Source organism: Aotus nancymaae, unplaced genomic scaffold, assembly GCF_030222135.1.
Source record: "Aotus nancymaae isolate 86718 unplaced genomic scaffold, 86718_ANA_hifiasm-v0.15.2.pri h1tg000011l, whole genome shotgun sequence".
NCBI classification, from domain to species: domain Eukaryota; kingdom Metazoa; phylum Chordata; class Mammalia; order Primates; family Aotidae; genus Aotus; species Aotus nancymaae.
This window is the reverse complement of record NW_026988422.1, coordinates 47,893,900-47,916,063: the sequence shown is the minus strand read 5'-3', so window position 1 is coordinate 47,916,063 and position 22,164 is coordinate 47,893,900. Positions and strand designations below refer to the sequence as shown.

Here is a 22,164-nt window from a genome sequence, read left to right as displayed (position 1 = left end):
GCCTGAGGTAGCGAAAATATCCAAACAAAATTCTGCCCTTCTCGTAACTTTTAAACTGCCTTAGGTTAAGAGGCAGGGATGAGAAAAGGGTTTAAATGTTCTATGTTCTCCTCCTTCCTCACATGGTTCAAGATTACATAAACTAAGCACAAGAAATTCTCTGAAGAACTCAAAAGGCTATTTCAAACTATTCTGTTAGCTAAAATCATTTAATTTTTTTAATTTTAAAACTTTTGGAAGAGGGTAAGAAAGAGCATTATCGCGGTATAAAGGTAACCTACGTATATTTTATAACATAATTCCTAGCTTCTATAGAAATGTGTTAACTGGCTGGGTGCAGTGGCTTACACCTGTAATCCCACCATCTTGGGAAGCTGAGGCAGGAGGACTGCCTGAGGCCAGGAGCCTGAGACCACTCTGAGCAACAAAGTGAGACTCTGTCTCTACAAAAAATTTTATAAAATTAGCCGGGCATGGTGGTCTATGCCTGTAGTCCCAGCAACTTGGGAGGCGGAGGCAGGAGGATCACTTGAGCTCAGGAGTTCAAGGTTGCAGTGGGCTAGGACTGTGCTATTGCACTCCAGCCTGGGTGACAGAGTAAGACTCGGCCTCCAAACAACAACAACAACAAAACAAACAAAACAATCCCAGCACACTGATTACATTTTATGCTGTGCCTAGCAAACCATCAGAGATTCTACATTGCGTTTAGACCAGAAGATGGACCCAAATGCCCAAGAAAAAACAGCATAAGGTGGGTTGCAGGTAAAATGTAGCTGACTCCAGAATCCCTGAGGTCTTTCTCCACAGCGCAATGTGACATCAATCCACCCCCAAAAAGGCAGACCTAAGCAGATGCTTGACTAGTGTTTGCAGCCTGTGGAGCTCATGGTCAATTTTCTTGTTCAGGGACAACCACTGCTCTTCCAGTTTTGCGATCTGGCCCTCTAATTCAGGACAGCTCACAGACGCCACCAATTGTTTGCCTTCGTTCAGAGTTTGGTAAAGCCGAGCGTGTTTTCCACCAATGTTTCTCTTTATTTGCTAATAAAAAGTAAAGACACAAAATGAATTATTTAAAAAATAAAGTCTACTAAGCTATTCACAAATACTTCATTTAAAACTGACATTTGTGTCTACTGATGAAACATGAAAACTTCCCCACCTTCAAGACTATAGTCTGACTGGATGCATGATTAATGGCTAATGGGTCACCTTCATGATGAGTATCCCGTCCTGCATTTCTAGAGCATAGATTCAACTCTGCAGACTTACTGGTTGGAGGTGGTGGCTCATGCCTGTAATCCCAGTACTTTGAGGGGCTGAGGCAGGCAGATCACTTGAGGTCAGCAATTTGACACCAGCCTGACCAACATGGTGAAACCCCATCTTTACTAAAAATACAAAAAATTAGCTAGGTGTGGTGGCACATGCCCATAATCCTAGCTATTCAGGAGGCTGAGGCAGGACCTGGTGGCACATGCCTGTAATCCTAGCTAGTCAGGAGGCTGAAGCAGAACTGCTTGAACCCAGGAGGTAGAGGCTGCCGTGAGCTGAGATCGCACCGCTGCACTCCAGCCTGAGTGACAGAGTGAGACTCTGTCTTAAACAAACAAACAAACAAACAAAACCAATCAACTCTATAGATTTATTGCATACAAACAAAAACAAAACAAAGAAGCTGGCAGTCTATAGGTCACGCTGAGTTCACAGACAGGTTTTGTGTAACCTCAAGATCAATTTGAAAAATCAGTAAATCTTACCTAATAATCAGGATTGCCAGTGTCTCTGGGAAAACTGGAAGACCCAGCAATTGTTGGTCTGCATCTTATGTGGCAAAGGGTGGCCAGAACAGAGCAGCAGCTGACTGCGCTAAAAGAGCTTACTCCCTTCTCCTTTTCCCTCAGCTCAGTCCCACCACCCCGATTGCAGACTCAGGAGATGTTCCTCATTTCTGTTCTCCTGCCTGCCCCCCACCCAAGAACTTTAGATGGTGACTTGGACAGGAAGAGGATAAATAAAACAGTATTTCTCTATCATCCATGAGATGCAAATAGTAGGCAGAAAAATTTATTTTCAGGGTCTTCTACTGAATATAAAGATTCAGTAGACAGAAAGGAAGAAAACTTTAGAGAAATAAATTAAAACAGACAGCCCATCATTAATCTAACTTCATGGAAAGAAAAACGAAATTCTTTGAAGAGAAGTCTGTCTAAAGGTAATTATCTAACACAGCTGGATTCAGCTAATGCCATTTATCCTGACACTTGTTTAATCTTAAAAAATAATTATCAAAACAGGTTTGCTATTTTTTAACTAAGCCTTTTAAAAAATTACCAAAGAAGTCCGTTCCATGTGGTTCTGGGTAAAAAAGAAAAAAATTACCAAAAAAGGCTGGGCATGGTGGCTCATGCCTGTAAGCCCAGGACTTTGGGAGGCCGAGGCAGGTGGATCATGAGGTCAGGAGATTGAGACCAGCGTGGCCCACATGGTGAAAACCAGTTTGAGACCAGCCTGGCCAATATGGTAAAACACAGTCTCTACTAAAAATACAAAAAAATTAGCTGGGTGTGGTGGCACGTGCCTGTAGTCTCAGCTACTCTAGACACTGAGGCAGGAGAACTGCTTGAACCAGGAGGCAGAAGTTGCAGTGAGCTTAGATCGCACCACTGCACTCCAGCCTGGGCGACAGAGCGAAACTCTGTCTCAAAAAAAAAAAAAAAATTACCAAAAAATTTCACTTCCATGGCCCTTTCCACCACTCCCATTTGTAATTCACTCCCACTGTCTGAGCCTGTGTGGGCTAGAATGAAAAATTAAACACCCAACATCTGTATTAAAAGAAAAAAAAACTCAGTCTAATTTTCTAAGTGAAGTGCAAGATTCTTTATCTTTAAAACATCTCTGAAAAGTCTTAATTCACTTTTTTTTTTTTAATTTTGAGATGAATTCTTGCTCTGTCACCCAGGCTGGAGTGCAGTGGCGCGATCTCGGCTCACTGCAGCCACCGCCTCCAGGGTTCCAGTGATTCTCTTGCCTCAGCCTCCCGGGTAGGTGGGATTACAGGGATGCACCATCATGCCCGGCTAATGTTTGTATTTTTAGTAGAGATGGGGTTTTACCATACTGGCCAGGCTGGTCTCAAACTCCTGACCTCAAGTTATCTGCCAGTCTCGGCCTCCTAAAGTGCTAGGCTTAGAGGCATGAGCTACCACGCCCGGCCTAATTCACCCATTTTATGCATGGGAGACAGTCTGTGCATGGGTCACTAGGCTGAGCCAGCATTTGAACACAGCTTTGTTCGACTTCAAAGGCCACACAACCCCTAGGTCCCAAGCCCCACAGACATCTGCTGATTAAGATGACGACATCTGTCAGACTCATACAACCTTTTCCTTGACTCTGAACTCAGAATGGCCTATAAAGTCTATATGGGAGATGGGCTTTACAAGATATGTCTTCCTTTAGTTTGGCAAATTTATTTAAAAGTCTTAGAACAATTCTTTTTCTTTTTAATATTTCAAACATAATAGAATCACACATTTTAACAGATATGGTCACTTCTGGAGGAAATAATCACACTCATATTAGGTTGGCTAATATTAGACTGTTGCTTAAAATAATAAGCCTTAAAATACTGTTTTCAACTGCATTCTTTCAGCTGTTTAGATGATACTTTCTGTATCCCTAGACTAACAAAGAGCAAAACAGTACTCCCCTCACCCCCACTACCACCCACCCCAGATGACCCAGATTTACCTTAGAGTTAGGCTCAATATAATTAATCAGGTGGCAATGAGACCAGCTCTAGCTTTCCAGGCATCTGGAGAGTGTACACAGTGTCCCAGCCTTTGGAAAATGTTTTTTATAGGGGCTAAAACACCTCCAAGGAAGAGAAGGCTCTGCAAGTATTTCCTGCTTTCATTTTCCACCTAGTTCATTCAGGTGATAAATGTGCTTCTGAAGTTTTAAAGTTGATATGTGATAACTGCCTCTAGCCGTGCAACTCAGATTCTGACTGCGTATATTCTAAAGTTAAAATTAAGCACTTTACCCTCCTGGTGGGAAGACTTAAAACTTGTTTTTATCTTGTTGTATGTGTTCTCAATGCCACTTGATACCATTTTAAGGTTTTATCTTTTCGTTGGCACCAAAATTAGAGACACAGAGACAGATGATAGTAATACTAAAAGTTACACACACAAAGTTGAAAAGTTTGAGGTGTTTTTATAATGCTAGTGGCACGTAAGATTACTGTGTCATGGGTTACATCCAGTCAGGACTTCACTGTAGGAATAAAACTAGGCCGGGCATGGTGGTTCATGCCAGTAATCCAGCACTTTGGGAGACTGAGGGGGTTGGATCACCTGAGGTCGGAAGTTCGAGACCAGCCCAACCAACATGGAGAAACCTAGTCTCTACTAAAAATACAAAATTAGCCAGGCATGCTGGTGCATGCCTGTAATCCAAGCTGCTCGGGAGGCTGAGGCAGGACAATCACTTGAACCTGGGAGGCGGAGGTTGCAGTGAGCTGAGATCACCCCATTGCACTCCAGCCTTGGCAACAAGAGTGAAACTCTGTCTCAAAAAAAAAAAAAGGAATAAAAGTAAATACATGTTTACAGGCTGAAGGCTGACAAAGTTCTTTCCATTCTTCAGCTCATTTCCACATGAGTAGCTCAATGGCATTCACTTCCAGAGACAGGTAGAATTGGCTCGATTATCTACATTCCACAGACAAAGAAACTGAGGCTTAGGGACAGTAAGGTCACAGAAGTGATAAGTGATGGAGCCAAGACTCAAACAAGGTCCTCTCCCCAAAGCCAGACATATGGTATACTGAGCAGTTCACGTTGAAAGCTGCAGTATCCCTGAATGCATTCAACAGTGAGTTCTATGATGAATGTTTTGTTTGAATTCAAACCTTCAAAATCAAACCATTTAGTCAAAACAAATGTAAAGCACAAAGTGCTATGTACATGCCTTTGATAACTTAAATGGAAGAAAAATACCTGGTAAAATGAAATCCTTTCCACTAATCTTTCCTCTGTTTCTTCCACCAAACTCACAGAGGGCAATGTAGACAGAAGAATCTCCAGGTCCTTTTCAAGAGATGCATAGTTTTCATCAAACTCTTCCCATTTCTAGAGAATCAAAGACATAAAATCAGTGGGAGCCATTTACTAGACTGGTTCCAGATAACAACATAATTAATCACAAAACAAAAATGAACACCAAGACCATACAAAATTAAAGCACAGATTCCAGGGGCATGTCTGAGAGATGTAACCCACCCTGGTAAGAGCTCAGCATCTAATGGAAAGTAATTCCATTGCCTTTGAGGACAAGGTTTAAAAAGAATCCCAGTTGGCACTAGTGTTTTATGCTTGCCCTGTCAAACTGGGTAACATGACTAAAGGAGTGACACAATGAAGTTAAAGTGATACTCCTAGCAACTCTGTAGAGACCTCAGAGCCACAAGAGAGCCTTTCTCTTATTAAGAAAGCCAAAGAGCTAACTTTTAGACCCTCATTCAACAGGAGCTCTTATTAGGCTCCTCTTGCTCTCCAAGCCCAATCCCAAGTTCTCCAAACTCCCATGCCACTTGAAGCACAGGTCTGCCCAAGGCCTCTCTGAGGAGTATAGGCTTACACTTTATCCAGGGAGGACAACTGCCTCAGCCCTAGTCTGGTCTTCTTCTAGCTTGCCCCATTTCCATGGACACCCACCTCTGTCTAGGATCCCAACACACCGCAAAGCCAAGTTACTGACTCCAAACATCATCTGTTAGAAAAATAACCACCTCACTAATTTCCATATCTATTCACACAGTGGCTCACTTGGCTTTTATAGAACAGGGTCCACAGAGTCTTTAAAAAAATACTATGAAATATTAAAAATATCAACTTGACAAACTAACTAGAAAATAAATTTTGTTAGCATAAAATAATACCATATTACATTGTCAAGTTGAACATTTGCTTCCTTTTTTCTTTATTCCCTGTTTTTCTTTACTAACATTGGCTGTGAAAGGTGTGAGCGGAATGGCTTAAAACAGAGAAGGAGTTTTATCCATGTTTCATTTTTTTCTTTGAATTTAGACAAAATGTCATGAATCCATTTTAGGACATCTCGGCCTGTTCTCTTGAAGAAGTACAGTTTCTAAATCAGTAACTGTTTCACCCAAATGATCTCATTCAAGATCTCAAAGTGCTTATCGTTTTGCTTACTCATACACGAACCTAAGTGGCAGAGAGACGCAGTAACATCCCAAATCTACGTAAGGCAAATACCAGCCAGCCTTTCCTCAGGGAGTGGCCTCGGAACCTGAGCAGGGGTCCACCTTCCTCACTGTCAGGCTTCCATTTAAGTATAGCTTAATGATAACCAGATACTTCTCAACATCTGTTCTGGTGATAGAAAATCAGTAATTCCCAGCTTCAGTATAATGTTTACAAAATCCAAATACCTGCAACAAACTCTGCAGCTTCATACCACGTTGGCGTGACTTTTCTTCTAGTATTTTAACTTCTGTTACTTGTTCTGCCCAAAATGTCTCTCTCTTTTGCAATAAAGAAGGAAGTATTTTGGCAGAGTATGCTTGGATCAACAACATGTCAGCAACAAGCTTCTGGAAAAAAACCTGTGAGATGGAAAAGGTTTTTAATATTTATTTTGAAATTGTGAAAATCTTAAAAACCAAGTTACTTCAACTTTATATCCAGTTATTTTTGTTTTAAATCCAAAATCCCAGGACATTCGTGTCAAGTCAAATATACGAGAAAACAAAAAGAAAATTTACCAGCCTGGCCAACATGGCAAAACCCCATCTCTACCAAAAATACAAAAATTTGCTGGGCATGGTGGTGGACACCCGTAATCCCAGTCACTTGGGAGACTGAGACAGGAGAATCATTTGAACCTGGGGGCGGAGGTTGCAGTGAGCCGAGATCTTGCCACAGCATCACTCCAGCGTGGGCGAGGCAGCAAGACTCCGCCTCAAAAAAAACCAAACTCTTAGTCTTTGAACATTAGTGGAACTTTAACAAATTATAAAGAAGTGTTATCCTTAAGTATTATTTTCCACAAAATAATCCATTTTAAATGCAAACATTTTTGTTAGTCAATTTCAATTTCCAGATAGATCTTTCTAAATCAGTTGTTTTGAATTCTTTAAATGTTATAAAAAGATAGATGCCAGCTAGGTATGGTGGCACACATCTGTACTCCCAGCTACTCAGGAGGCTCAGGTGAGAAGATCGCTTGAGACCAGGATTTCAAGGCTACAATGAGCTATGATTACACCACTGTACTACAGCCTGGAAACCAGAGAAACACTGTCTCTTAAAAAAACAAACAAACAAACAAACAGATGCCTGATGAATTTCAAGACAAGTTGGATGGACAGATGTGCAAATTCAAGCAGCCCACATAGTTGAAAGACAGGGCTCCTTAACCCTGGCTTTAACTTCTACTCAAGAAAATGACTAAATAAAGGGAATTTGCTAATGGGGGTGTATAGGAATCCTGGCCATTTGTCCTCCAAGTCCTGTATCTGTATTTGTACTTCAAGAACCTTTCAAGAGGAAGGCTTTATTTCACACAGTTCTTCTCCATGTACTGCCTCCTCCAGTTGTCTGGAGGACAATATTATGTAAATCTCTTCTCCTCAGCCTCGAAAAGGACATATACATAGAGATGCTTATAAAAGCATCTAGTGAGGGGCCTGGCACACTGTAGATAATCAATATTATTTTCTCATCTTCCCCTCCATCCTTCATACAATATTTATCTTTCAATTTTTCGTAGACTAAGCTCTACCTTCCAAATGCTAAACTGTAAGCTTACCTCAGGTAGGGACTGTCTTACACATTTTTAATTGTTAGCACCTAGATTACTCTATCTTTAGTTGGTGATCAGGAGGTTTTTGTTTAATGAATTTTAAAAATGAAAGGATTTATTAGAGTCTTATATTATATAATACTATACCTTCCTTTTGATTCTAGTTCTCAGGAAAGCCTTTTCTAACTTTCCTGTCACTTTCTGCTATTAAATGCTCTCACAGAAAGTATCCTCATTTTAATTTTAAATTTGTTTGAAGACTTGTTGATAAACATCTGTCTTCTCAATCAGCTGAAAGCTCCATCATTATAAGAAAATGTCTCTGTTTTTATTCATAACCCAACTTCCTAGAGTGTACCAGGGTTCCTGGTACACATTAAGCACTCTAATAGATGTTTATTAGAAGAATGAATAGCTAAAATTTCAACAAAGAAGAAAAATGGATCCTTTCTGTTTCCAGTCAGAAAAACCTTAAGATTTTAGTCTGTGAAGGGGTCATCCAACCCCTGTGTCTCACCTTGTGGTTTTCTATTTGAGCCTGTAACGCCACTTTGCTTTTGGTTTGTTTGAAGGGGTCATGAGCAAGCTTTTCCTTCCCAATCTTCACCAGTTCCACCACACCTTGCAACAAAGCATCCTGCTGGCTCTCAGTGACGAAAGGGCCGCTGAGTTCTGCGTACCTGGCTCTTAGGATTCCCCACATACTGTCGAGTACATCCTGAAAAGAGAAGAACAGGTGCACACATGCATTCTCATTCAACCAGGGAAACAACCGAAGACAAATCTAAACTCTGCTGGTGGAATAAAAAAGTCTGACTCCTCACAATCGCAGTGCTGAGTGAATGCTGCTCAGGCATACCTCTAATTTGTAAACCTCCTGGAGTAAAACATAAGGTAAATGAAGCCTCTCCCCTTCGTCTCTTAGTTTGGCCACTCGGCTCTCAGAGTTCTCCAGCTCCACTGTATGTGCATCTGCTTTCTAAGTGAGAGACAATACAAGAAAAGAAAACGCTTCAGTAAGTCAGAGAAGTACACACAGTCATTTAAAAAGAATTCAATAGTACAGAAAGGGATGAAGGGAAAAATGAAAATCCCAGTTCCCCTCCCTTACCTCCTGCTCTCCTTAACAATCTTCCCAGAGGCCCCAGGTTCCTAACACGTTCCATACCAGTAGGGGTATACACACATATCCTTAAACTCAATGAACTGTACCACAGCATTCTGTCCTGAGGCTAGCACTCCTCACCTACTAGCTCTCAGCGTCTCTTCACATCAGTATACACAGATCTAGCTCCTTTGAAACAGACACACAGCATGCCATTATAAGAGTGTACCCTGCTTTTGTAACAGTCAGCTCTCAGTGGACTTTTGGGTTATTTACAGTTTTTAATTCAAGCAGAACTACCAGGTCCATCCTTAAATATCTATGATATATTTATTTATTTTTGAGACAAGGTCTGGCTCTGTCTCCCAAGCTGGAGTGCAGTGGCACGATCTCAGTTTACTGCAATCTCTGCCTCCCAGGCTCAAGCAATTATCATGCCTCAGCCTCCTGAGTAGCTGGGACTACAGCCATGAGCCACTGTACCTGGCTAATTTTTGTATTTTTAGTAGAGACGGGGTTTTGCCATGTTGACCAGGGTGGTCTCGAACTCCTGGACTCAAGTAATCCGCCTGCCTTGGCCTCCCAAAGTGCTGGGATTACAGGCGTGAGCCACCATGCTTGGCCAAGTTATTTACCTTTATGCACTTGTCTTATCTCTTTAGGAAGAGTACAAGTTCAGCACCTCAAACAGTGCCTGAACATAGTGGAGCCTCAATTAATATTTGCTAAATAAATGAAGTCAAATTATTGCTGGAAGAGAGTATTTAAGTTTAAAATTCTGATATACAAACAAAGGATCCCCAGAAGCTGGATGGATTAGGACTCCCCTAGCAAGAGGATGAGGGTCTCATTTTGCAATCCCCTTACCAACACTGCACACATATTTTTTCATGATTGGCAAGTGAAAATAGTCTCCTGTTGTTTTAATACATTGTGCTTCAGAAAATCCTACTTAAGAGATGTCCTTAAAAGGTCAACAACATAAATAGTTTTCATTTTTTATTTATTTACTTAAGTCTTACTGCTGCTCACAAAGGAAAGTGATTCAGAAGCACAGCTTACACAGAAAGCTCTTTCGTTCAAAGTTAAGTCAGTCTGGATAATTTTGACTTGGTTACCTGAAGCTGTTCAGCCACACTCTGGCCACTGATTTCATTCAAAGACTGTTGTAAAGATGTCTTACTCTTAATGAGATGATCATATAATCTCTTTATTTCATTCTGTAAGATAAATGCAGGAAACTGAGCAATCTCATTTAGGCCTTCATTACCTTTTTTATATTTAATTGTTTTTTATAATTTTTGTGACATTAGAAATTTCAAACAAATACAAACAATAGAGAAATCCCCATTTTATCATCATTAAACTTCAACAATTATTGATTCATGGCTGGCCTTCTCCTTCTACATCCTCCCTGCAGCTCTCAACTGTACCTAATCTCCTTTCCTTCAGGCTATTTTGAAGTAAATCCCAGGTCTCAAGTTATTTCATCAGTATACGTTTCAGTATTTATTTCTAAAAGATAAAGATCCTTCTCTTTAAAAATACTTCAATATACTCCTCTCCTGTCATCAATAATAATTCCTTAGTATGATTAACTACCCAGACAGGATTCACATTTCCCTAATTGCCTATAATTTTTCTTTCTGATTTGTTTCCATGAGGATCCAAATGAGGTCCACATGTCACAATGAATAAATACAACTTCGATCTCTCTTAATTTGCAGAATCCCCAATCACCTTTCTTTTCTGTTTCTTGAATGTGTGTGTGAAAAAATGGGTCATTTGTTTACTACAGTTTCCCACAGGCTGGATTTGGCAGATTGCAACCCCATTGTGCTGTTTAACCTGTTCTTCTTTTCTTGTGTCTGTTTTATTTGGATTCTAGAAGCTTGGTCAGATTCAGGCTTTTTATGGGCAAGACTCATTCATAAATAGTATTGGGTTTCATTTCTTTTTCATTAGATAATTTTAGTAGCTTCCTCACTCATCTACCTGCCTCAGGTCTCTCACTCTCCAATTCACTTTAGACAACTGCTGAGGAATCTACCTGAAACATACATGGATTGTCACTCCTTCGCTCAAAAACTTTAATGGCTCCCTCTAGCCTAGAAAAACAAATACAAATCCCCCCTATTTTAATTGTTAAATGGCTAAATGTAATGCAAGAAATGAAACGTTATATTAGCTCATCCTAAAAAATTCATACTCAAGACTTTATTTTTTTCTTACTTTTTTTTTTTACTTTTTAAATTTTTTCTTTTTTTGAGATGGGATCTATGTTACCCAGGCTGATCTTGAACTCCTGGGTTCAAGCAATCCACCCACCGAGGCCTCCCAAAGTGCTGAGATTACAGGCATGAGCTACTGTGCCCAGCCAAGACTTTGAAAAGGGGTTCTCTTTCAAAGGTTCTCCAACCATGAGCAACAAACAGAAGAGTCTCACAATTTCCCTTAGCAATTCTTATTAACAAATGTCACCAAGAATAGGAATTAATAGGAATTAGGGGTACAACTTAAAACAGTGCCAAAATAGGCTGTGTCCTTGGAATAATACCTGGAAACTGCGGTTGTAGTCGAGGCCAGCTTTCAGGGACTTGCTTCTAGAGGCAGCAGCAGCCTGAGTGTGCTCCAGGCAGACTTGAAGGTTGTCAAAACATTCAAGGAGCAAGTTGGTGTTCCTGCCAGGCCAAGTCATGGCTTTCAAAAGATCATCCTTCTTGTCACTCAACGCTAAATAAAGTTTCTTCAACTCAAGAGCCAATGTCTGAAGTGGAGAGGAAGGAAGACAACGAATGAACTCTGACCTCAAGAGGCTTCCACACGGGCTTAACTCACGGGGCTGCTGTAATGGCTGACACATGGGCTTATGAAAAGTGCCCTACCTCATAGTGCACCTGCTGGGCAGAACCATCCTCCCGGTAAAGCCCGGCCATCTGCAGCATCTCCTCCACACTGCTGAGGCACTGACTGAGGGTCAGGAATAGTTCAAACAATTTTTTTTCTAAATTGACATACGTTTCTTCTGTCATATTTTCCTGAGTCAAGAGGAAAAAAGAAAAAAAATTAGGATTCCTTGCCTTCCTGGACCTATATTTTGCCTGTTTTCCATTACAGTTTATGATTTCTGTTATGCTTCTTTTGTAATAAGTTGCTTCAAACACTTTGTGAACTAGATGGCCGAACAAATAAATAAATAAACTTAAACGACGTTAAACTCAGAGAAAAACAGGTTTAAGAAGCTCATAGTTAGGTAGTTATTTGCGTACTGAATGGAACTAAAAGGTAAATCATGAGATGAAGGATCCCTTAGCAGGGCCATCCAGGTGAAAGTGTGGTCCCAGATAAATTACACTGCCTCCTTTACCACTGTTACCCACTCTCCACATTCGAACGTAGGAGGAAGTGGTTAATGAAATCAAGTATAGCAGGGAGAAGGAAAAGAAGTCACAAAAGAGAAGCTTGAAGGGGTTGATTGCAAAGAGGAGGTACAGTGTCTAAAAAATAGCAATGGGGCTGGGCTTCGTGGCTAATGCCTCCTTTCTTTATGTTATTGCAATGAGGAAAATACATCGTGTGCAGCTTCTACCTGTGTCTGAAGGTTACTTGCTTCTTGGCGCAGGTCTTCAAGTTGGGTTGTATAGGTTTTCAGTTCTTCAGTTGTTGGGTATCTAAAGTTATACATACTCACACTGGGTAGAATACTCATATTTGTGGAAACCTATTGGACAAAAGGGAACTCTGTTAGTGACAGTTTTAGACCTTGTTGATGTTAATTTATTTATTTTCGAGATGGAGTCTTGCTCTGTCGCCCAGGCTGGAGTGCAGTGGTGTGATCTTAACTCACTGCAACCTTTGCCAGGGTCAAGCAATTCTCCTGCCTCGGCCTCCCGAGTAGCTGGGATTACAGGCGCCTGCCACCATGCCGGGCTAATTTTTGTATTTTTAGTAGCAATGGGGTTTTGCCATGTTAGCCAAGCTGTTCTGGAACTCATGACCTCAGGTAATCCACCCTCCTTGGCATCCCAAAGTGCTGGGATTACAGGCATGAGCCAACACGTCCAGCTTGTTGATGTTAATTTAAATAGAAAAAGGTGTCTTAGCATGCTGTCTTCTGAGTTACTTTCTTGGTGAGCATTTTTGTCTATCTTGTCATTTATTAAAAAAAATAATAAATTACATTTTAATATTTTGGACAGCTTTGAAAAGTCATGACTGGTTATATTTAGATGCTTGAGGGTCCATTTAGATATCAAAATGAGGAGAAAGGCCAGTCTCAGTGGCTTATGCCTATAATCTCAGTACTTTGGGGAAGTAGAGGTGAGAGGATCCCTTGAGGCCAGGAGTTTAAGATCAGCCTGTACAACATAACGAGACAATTTCTCTACCAAAAAAAATTAAGTAGCTGGTCATTGTGCTGTACACCTGAAGTCCTAGCTACTTGGAAGGCTGAGGCAGGGGGATTGCCTAAGCCCAGTTCAAAGTTAAAGTGAGTTCGGTCATGCCACTGCACTCCACCCTGGTTAACAGAGAGAGACCCTGTCTCTCCCAAAAAAAAAAAAAAAAAAGGCAGTGTGTGTGTGTGAAATCATTAATCTTTCAGTAATAACAGCATTCATGCTACAGGGTTAGCTGTTTATTTCCAGTTTACTTTTGACACAGCCAACTACTAGAATTCAAGTCTCCTCTAAGGGATGGATTTTCATCTTGATTTGTTATTGAAAAGCTAAATTAGGAATGGAAACAAGCTGTGATTTCAGAAGGGTGAATGATTCAGAGTTAGCTTCTTTCTCAAATTGGAAAGCTAACAAATAAAAGGAAACAGTGAAGTGGTAGATGACTCTGCTTGGGGAAAGAACTAATAATGAGTGGAGTTCTCATCTTTGCAAGAGATCTATGTACATGTTACAGTGTAATAAAGAGAAACCAAGGCTAGCGGCCAACTGGTGAGTTTGATTTAACTTTAAATGGTCAAGTAAGGGCCTTGGCAGGAAAGAGGACAGCTGAGAAGTTCTCATTAGACTGGGGAATTGGGAAATCATGGGTAACCTTTGCCCAGGCAATGTGAGTGCGTGGTAAAAGGCAGAAGCCTGCCTTGTGTGCGGCAGGGTTTTGCTCACTTGCTCCCTGTCTGGAGAGAGGCAGCAGTGGCTAACACAGCAAGCCAGCCTGACAGAGCCTGTGACAGCAGTGATAAGGAGGGCCAATCGGAAGGCCTGTGCCATTGGCACAGGGGTTGGCACACGGTAGATTCCAAAGAATTTTCTGATCAATGAATGACACTCATATAGCACTACATAGTTTTTAAAGTGTTTCTTTTTTTTTTTTTTTTTTTTTTGAGACGGAGTTTCACTCTTGTTACCCAGGCTGGAGTGCAATGGCATGATCTCAGCTCACCGCAACCTCCATCTCCTGGGTTCAGGCAATTCTCCTGCCTCAGCCTCCTGAGTAGCTGGGATTACAGGCATGCGCCACCATGCCCAGCTAATTTTTTGTATTAGTAGAGACGGGGTTTCACCATGCTGACCAGGATGGTCTCGATCTCTTGACCTCGTGATCCACCCGCCTCGGCCTCCCAAAGTGCTGGGATTACAGGCTTGAGCCACCGCGCCCGGCCTAAAGTGTTTCTTAAAACATATATACATTCCTTTATTCATTCAACAAAAAGTAACTGAGAGTCTATGATGTCCTAGGTACTGCGCTTGGCACTCAAATGCGAACCAGGCAGACATGATCTGTCTTTCTTTCCCATCTAATGGGGAATACAGACTATAAATAAAGAGGTGAACAGTGTAGTAAGACCTCTGATGAGGGAAGTCCAGGGTGCTAGAGAAGCACAAAGGAGGGGTCCCTAATGCAGATTTCCAAGATCAAGAAAATGAAAAACTCACTTGGCAACTTTGCTTTCTGCAGAATATACATGTTTATTTAATGAATGCTTGTTGGATTTTCAAAGATAAACAGGCTATTTACACCATGTAGAAGCAGACTGACCTGAGGCTCCACAAGCTGAGGGAGTGGGAGCTTTATTTTTGATGAGAGTTCATGATGCAGATATTGCCATTTATCACCATTTTGGCCCTGGGGTGACAAGATCAAGTCTGGAACGTCATTTTCAGGGCTGGATGCCTGGTTGCTTTTGAAGAACAAAAGGTAAAGAGAATAATCGACACTAAAAATTTTGTATTACAAAGTTTTATGAGCAATTTTTAAAAGAAACACTCTTAATTCTCCCAATCATAAAACCACCAAATGTCCAACTATATTTCAAAATGTTTTACCTTGCAGATGATTCCTGAGTTGTAGCTTTATCATGTTGGCAATACTGGGGCCACATTTTCTTAGCATTAAATTCTATGAATTTGATGAAATCTTTCTGTTCCATTGGTTTTAACTCCAGAACCTGTAATTGAATGAGACACAAATGGTCCAAACCATTAAGTTTTCAATTAGTACCCAATAGTTTCCTCTGTTGAGAGAAATCTAATTTTGAGCCAGTTCCTAAATCATTAATGATTATTTCTCTTTCTTGCATCCCTGTTCTTGTAAACTCTCACTTCCCAAAAACCTATTTAAAATATTCACACAATAACTGTTAAACTGCATACATAAAAAATCATCAAAGATATACAAACATATTTTGAAAAGACAAGCAGGTCAGGCACGGTGGCTCACATCTATAATCCCAGTACTTTGGGAGGCCGAGGCGGGTGGATCACGAGGTCAAGAAATCGAGACCATCCTGGTCAACAAGGTGAAACCCCATCTCTACTAAAAATACAAAAATTAGCTGGGCACGGTGGTACGCGCCTGTAGTCCCAGCTACTCGGGAGGCTGAGGCAGGAGAATTGCTTGAACCCAGGAGGCGGAGGTTGTGGTGAGCCGAGATCGAGCCATTGCACTCCAGTCTGGGTAACAACAGCGAAACTCTGTCTCAAAAAATAAAAAAAAGAAAAGACAGGCAAAGCAGAGTTGCAATTACAGAAGTTCACTCTGAAGATAGGTGATATAAGATGCAAGTTAATAAAGGAGCAAAGTTACGGTGTCCCCAATGGTAGCAGCTAAAAGCAAAGCAGGTGCTATGGTAAATGCTGAAAACTCTCAGAGTTGCGGCACACACACAAACACCCACATACCACACTTTGCAGAAATTCCATATAGAAAGATTTATTTATTTATTTATTTGTTTGTTTGTTTATTTATTTTTCCTGGAGACAGGGTCTCACTCTCTCACCCCAGGCCGGAGTGCAGTGGTATGATCTCAGTTCATTACAACTTCCACCTCCTGGATTCAAGCGATTCTTGTGCCTCAGCCTCCGAGTGGCTGGGATTACAGAGACACGTCACCACGCCCAGCTCATTTTTTTGTATTTTTAGTAGAGACAAGGTTTTACCATGTTGGTCAGGCTGGTCTCGAACTCCTGACCTCGAATGATCCATCCAGGTTGTCCTCCCAGAGTGCTGGGATTCCAGACATGAGCCACAGTGCCTGGCCTTTTTTGTTTTTGAAACAGGATCTCACTATGTTGCCCAGGCTGGTCTTGAACACCTGGGCACAGGTGATCCTCCCACCCCAGCCTCCCAAGTAGCTAGGACTGTGGGTTTGCACTACTATGCCTGGTTAAAAAGTTTTATTCTTGTCTCTACAACTGTTGGGGGCTAGAATTACCTGTTGCTGCTGGAAATCTTTTTGTCTGCTGAATTGTGGCCTTTCAGTTACCGTGGATTCCAATTCAGAAAGGTTAACTGGTTGGTGAACTTTCTGATGCTCTGGCTCTGAGCGTTTCTTTAGAATGGTAGGATGCTGCAAAACATTTCATAATGGCAGGCTATTTATTTTAAAAATAAACTCCACTTTATCTCAATTCTAATAATGGAACTACATAGAAAGATTTTATATGAAATAAATACGGCATTTTGTTATTTGCAATAATTACCTACTAAGGTTTTTTGTTTGTTTTTTTGGTTTTTGAGACGGAGTTTGATGCTTGTCCCCCAGGCTGGAGTGCAATGGCGCAATCTTGGCTCACTGCAATCTTTGCCTCTTGGATTCAAGTGATTCTCCTGCCTCAGTCTCCAGAGTAGGTGGGATTACAGATGCACCCACCACACCCAGCTAATTTTTGTATTTTTAGAAGAGACAGGGTTTTACCATGTGGCCAGACTAGTCTCAAACACCTGACCTCTGATGATCTGCCCGCATCGGCCTCCCAAAGCGCTGGGACTACAGGCGTGAGCCACTGCGCCCAGTCTACTATGATTTAATATACTTATTTCATAACAACTTCAAAAACCACTACATTTGGTGAAGTGATCATCTTATTTCTTCAACTTAATTCATCCAATGAATTACTAAAAGCAAGAAAATGTATTGCCTTTTTTCTTAAGAATAAATACTGAATAAAAAAGTACCAAAAAGAGAAACAGTATACTTATAAATTCAAGTTTCTCCTATGGCTAAATATATTTTTTTAAAAAGAGAGAACATATAAGGATGAAAGAGGAACCATATGCCCTATGTATTTGCAGCTAGTCTTATTTCTGTGAACAAAAGTCTCTAAGTAGGAACCACTCATAAGTACAGATGCAAATCTTATATAGTAAGATCTACTCATAAGATGCACATTTACATTCAAAAACACAAAGTGCTTTTAAAAATCATAAGAACACTTTAACTATATGATACTTTGATTAGTATATATAAATATCTGCAACTGAAAAATAAAGTATCCTGGAAACAGGTTTATGTTTCTGATGTCAAATTTTAGTCATATCTACAAAAGCTTTGTTTTCTGGTCAATTAGAGTCACAAAATTCCTTTACAATACATTCTTCTTTTATGAAGAAGCCTGATGCTAGAGCTCACTGCCAGCAAGAACACTCAGCCACATTAAACCAACACAAACCAAACCACCACCATCGCCAACAACCACCTAGACAGGAAAACTGAAAAGTAAAATGAAATAAAAGTAACAAGCCAGTATACTCATGTACAGTGTTAACGTGTATAATTCTTTCACATTTAGTAGAGTTTCTCTGTAGCTGGTTCAACACTTCCAACCAGAGTTCTCTTCTGGCGGGTCTGCTGAATATGTATATCAAGATGAATGTCCATAAATACTCATTCGTTACCTGATCTTCACTGTGCTTCTCCTGAAGCATCATCTGGACTTTTTCTAAATTGCACTTCACTGTTTTCAGTTTCAGGGAAAGTGCTTCAGCCTCATATTGAGTGGCTCCATTATCTCCCAGGCCCTGATCTTTGCAAGCCTCTAACAGAAAGGCAACCTTGTGCTCAATCTCTGTTAGCATAGCCTAGGAAATAAAAGCATTTAATTACTCATAGTGTTGGTCTTGAATAAGTGTTGTTCCCCCAACAAGTTCAGACTTATTCTTTTTACCTAAGTATATCAAAGAAGCCCCAGAAACACAGGATGGAAGAAACCTTGGAAAAACAGAAACTTCCACAGAATTCTTGTACTTTTCAGCAGGGGTGCAACCAAACCAACCCGAATTACAGGTGTCACCCTGTAAAATCATTTAAGTAAGTGACTCTATAGTCAGCTTACAAAACACAGCGGAATGTATCCAGTAGAGGATAGTAGATAAGAATACAGATCTTGGAACCAGACTACCTGGTTTCAGATCCCAGTCCTGACACTTAGTAGATGTGTAAACATAGGCACCTTATTTTAGAGGAGTGTGCCTCTAGTAGTCTGTAAAATGAAGATAATAACTGAACTTACCTCCTAGGGTCATTGTGAGGAGAGAATGAATTAAATCCATGAACTTTGGCCAGTGCTTGATACATAGTCCACGGTTAAAAAGTTCTTATTTCCCCCTGACCTTCCTAATCTTTAATGTTACAATCCAAGTGTGGAGTAGAAATTTTAAAAAGAATTCCATGTAACTGTTTGAAAATTATTTCCCTTGTTCTTTTCCTTCTCTTTCTCAAGCCAAATAAGCCTCTAAACTCTCAGAAGAATGCCACAGAAGACATAATTTGGAACCTGAAGTACTTAGTTATTGATACAACCGGCCAATTCACACAGATCTAAAAATATATCAGCTGGATGAAGTAAGTTTCCCAGTAAGTTTCGGTCATTGTATTCCTCCTCAACAGATCAAGTTTGCCCTCTCCTGGGGCTCAGCAGCCCGCTCGGTCACGCCAACTGGCTGGGCACTCAGCAGCAACACACAAACTCACATTCCAGCACCATGATCATTTGTACTAAAACTCAGTGCAGGACTAAGAACAAGTTCCATTCATTGAGAGGATTTAAGGAATTATAAATTTTCCTTAAGGAAAAACTCTATTTTTAAAACAAAATTTCAAATAATTTATCCCATAACTTCTTCATCTAAACAAGCTACAATAGGCCCGGTTATCCATGCTTTTACTTTTTGTGGTTTCAGTTGTTTGTGGTCAACGATGGCTCAAAAATATTAAATGGAAAATTCCAGAAATAATTTATACATTTTAAATTTTCACCATCCGAGTAGCATGATAAAACTGCACAGCATCCTTGCACACCATCCTGCCGCATCCCGCCCAGGATGTGAACCATCCCTTGGTCCAGCATATCCACACTCTAGCACTCGGACCCTTAGTAACTTAGTACAGGTTGAGTATCCCTAATCTGAAAATCCAAAATCCAGGCCGGGCGCGGTGGCTCAAGCCTGTAATCCCAGCACTTTGGGAGGCCGAGGTGGGTGGATCACGAGGTCAAGAGATCGAGACCATCCTGGTCAACATGGTGAAACCCCGTCTCTTCTAATACAAAAAATTAGCTGGGCATGGTGGCGCCTGCCTGTAATCCCAGCTACTCAGGAGGCTGAGGCAGGAGAATTGCCTGAACCCAGGAGGCAGAGGTTGCAGTGAGCCGAGATTGCGCCATTGCACTCCAGCCTGGGTAACAAGAGCGAGACTCCGTCTCAAAAAAAAAAAAAAAAAAAAAAAAAGAAAATCCAAAATCCAAAAATGCTCCAAAATCTGAAACTTTTTATGTCCCATGCCAGAAGAGGAAAATTCTATACCCAACTTCATGTGTTGAGTGACAACTGAACTTTGTTTCATGCATAAAATTATTAAAGTTATTATATAAAATAACGTTCAGGGTATGTGTATGAGGTATAGATAAAACATAAATGAGGCCCAGCACAGTGGCTCATACCTGTAATCCCAGCACTTTGGGAGGCTGAGGCAGGAGGATCACTTAAGGCCAGGAGTTTGAGATCAGCCTGGGCAACACAGTGAGACCCCCAACTCAACAAAAAATAAAATTAGCCAGGCATGGTGGTGTACACCTGTAGCCCCAGCTATTCTGGAGACTGAGGTGGGAGCATTGCTTGAGCCCAGCAGTTGGAGGCTGTAGTGAGCCACGATCATGCCACTGCACTCCAGCCTCAGTAACAGAGCAAGGCCCTGTTAACCCTAAAATAAATAAATTAATTAATTTCATGTTTAGACGTGGGTCCCATCTCTAAGATATCTCATTATGTATATGCGAATCTTCCAAATCCTCCTGCTCAAAAAAAACCCAAATGCAAAATACTTCTAGTTCCAAGCATTTTGGGATAAGGTATACTCAATCTGTAGCCATCTCAGTTATCAGATCAAAAAAAAAAAACAAAAAAACCATAATATACATAGGGTTCGGTACTGTCCATGGCTTCAGGCATCCATTGGGGGTCCTGTAACACACCCCCACAGATAAAGGTGGGACTACTCTACTTACATCCTCTATAGAGTCTTTGAAGTTTAAACAATACGTACCCATAGACTGTGGAGTGGCTATAAATAAAATGTAGCATAATTTTACGTTTTATTTTTCCCACTTAACTATTACATACTTTTTCGTGTCTCCACACGTTTCATGATTTTCATTTTAACAGCTACAAGTTGATATTCCATGATTCACTTAACAGCTTCCCCATTGTTACCACTGTTTCTAGTTCTTCATTTTTGTGATCAATGCTTCTATAATTACTTTTCTCATTTTCGATTATTTTCAGAAGGTAAATTAAAAGCAGTGGTACTGGCCGGACATGGTAGGCTCACGCCTGTAATCTCAGCACTTTGGGAGGCCAAGGCAGGTAGATCACTTGAGGTCAAGAGTTTGAGATCACCCTGGCCAACATGGTGAAACCCCAGTGTAAATACAAAAATTAGCCGGGTACAGTGATGTATGTCTATAATCCCAGCTACTTGGGAGACCGAGGTGGGAGAATCGCTTGAACCCAGGAGGCGGAGGTTCCAGTGAGCTGAGACTGTGCCACTGCACTCCAATCTGGGTGACAGAGTGAGACTCCATCTCAAAAGAAAACAAGTAATGGTACTTTCAGCTCAAAGAAAATGAACAGCTTATATGTTGACAACTGACCTCCCAAAACACTGAGCCAATTAGATAGAACTACCAGACATCAGAGGATCCATTTTTCCAGAATGATGTAACTTTTGCTAGTGTAATGTAGAAACAAAACAACAGCTGTTTTAATTCACATCTTGAATAACCAAGATTAAACAATTCTCAAATATTAAATTACTAAGCACAATCCTTTCTCCCTCCCTTCTTACCATTCTCTCTCTTTTTTTTGACAGTGTCTCACTCTCTAGCCCAGACTGGAATGCAGGGGTGCAATCATAGCTCACTGCAGTCTTGAATTCTTGGGCTTAGGAGAAACTTGTGTCTTAGCCTCCCAGGTAGCTGGGACTACAGGAATACACCACCATGCCCAGTTAGTTTACTTCTTTATTTTTATAATTTTGTAGAGACAAGGTCTTACTATGTTGCCCAGGCTGGTCTCAAACTCCTGGCCTCAAGCAATCCACCCGCCTTGGCCTCCCAAAGTGCTGGAATTACAAGCATAGCTACCACACCTGGTCCATAATCTTTTCTGACTGAACTGTTTGCTCCTGTACTTTGGCTGCCTTTCCACTGGAATTTAGTGTTTTTTACAGATCACTTTAAGGTTTTATATGTTTCAATAATAACTTTAATGTGTCATGTTATATAAATGAGCCAAAGATGCCCTTGTATGTTAGCCCCTATGTAGTTTATTTCTTCGGACCAGGTCAGAAGCAGTAAGTTCAATGAGTGCCAGCACCAGACTCAAATGTTTACACATTTGATGGCTTTAAATGCAGCCCGAATAGGCATATTTTAATCCATTTAGAGCCTGCTTTGCGTACCCCTGAAAACTGCACCCAACATCTG

At 40.9% G+C, this 22,164-nt stretch overlaps 1 protein-coding gene across 3 annotated transcripts in view; it reads right to left on the bottom strand.

The window, feature by feature from the left end:
* Positions 1-22,164, bottom strand: part of SYNE2 (spectrin repeat containing nuclear envelope protein 2) — a 330,936-nt gene that overhangs the window by 95,892 nt on the left and 212,880 nt on the right. For all 3 annotated transcript variants that reach the window (XM_064374927.1, XM_064374924.1, XM_064374925.1), the window contains 13 exons: positions 18,080-18,262; positions 16,617-16,751; positions 15,229-15,350; positions 14,942-15,083; positions 12,537-12,668; positions 11,833-11,985; positions 11,505-11,714; positions 10,066-10,167; positions 8,702-8,821; positions 8,360-8,560; positions 6,470-6,643; positions 5,013-5,144; positions 848-1,044 (listed from right to left, as the gene is read on the bottom strand). In XM_064374927.1, coding sequence (XP_064230997.1) covers positions 848-1,044; positions 5,013-5,144; positions 6,470-6,643; positions 8,360-8,560; positions 8,702-8,821; positions 10,066-10,167; positions 11,505-11,714; positions 11,833-11,985; positions 12,537-12,668; positions 14,942-15,083; positions 15,229-15,350; positions 16,617-16,751; positions 18,080-18,262 — 2,003 coding nt within the window. The remainder of the gene's footprint in view (positions 1-847; positions 1,045-5,012; positions 5,145-6,469; positions 6,644-8,359; positions 8,561-8,701; positions 8,822-10,065; positions 10,168-11,504; positions 11,715-11,832; positions 11,986-12,536; positions 12,669-14,941; positions 15,084-15,228; positions 15,351-16,616; positions 16,752-18,079; positions 18,263-22,164) is intronic.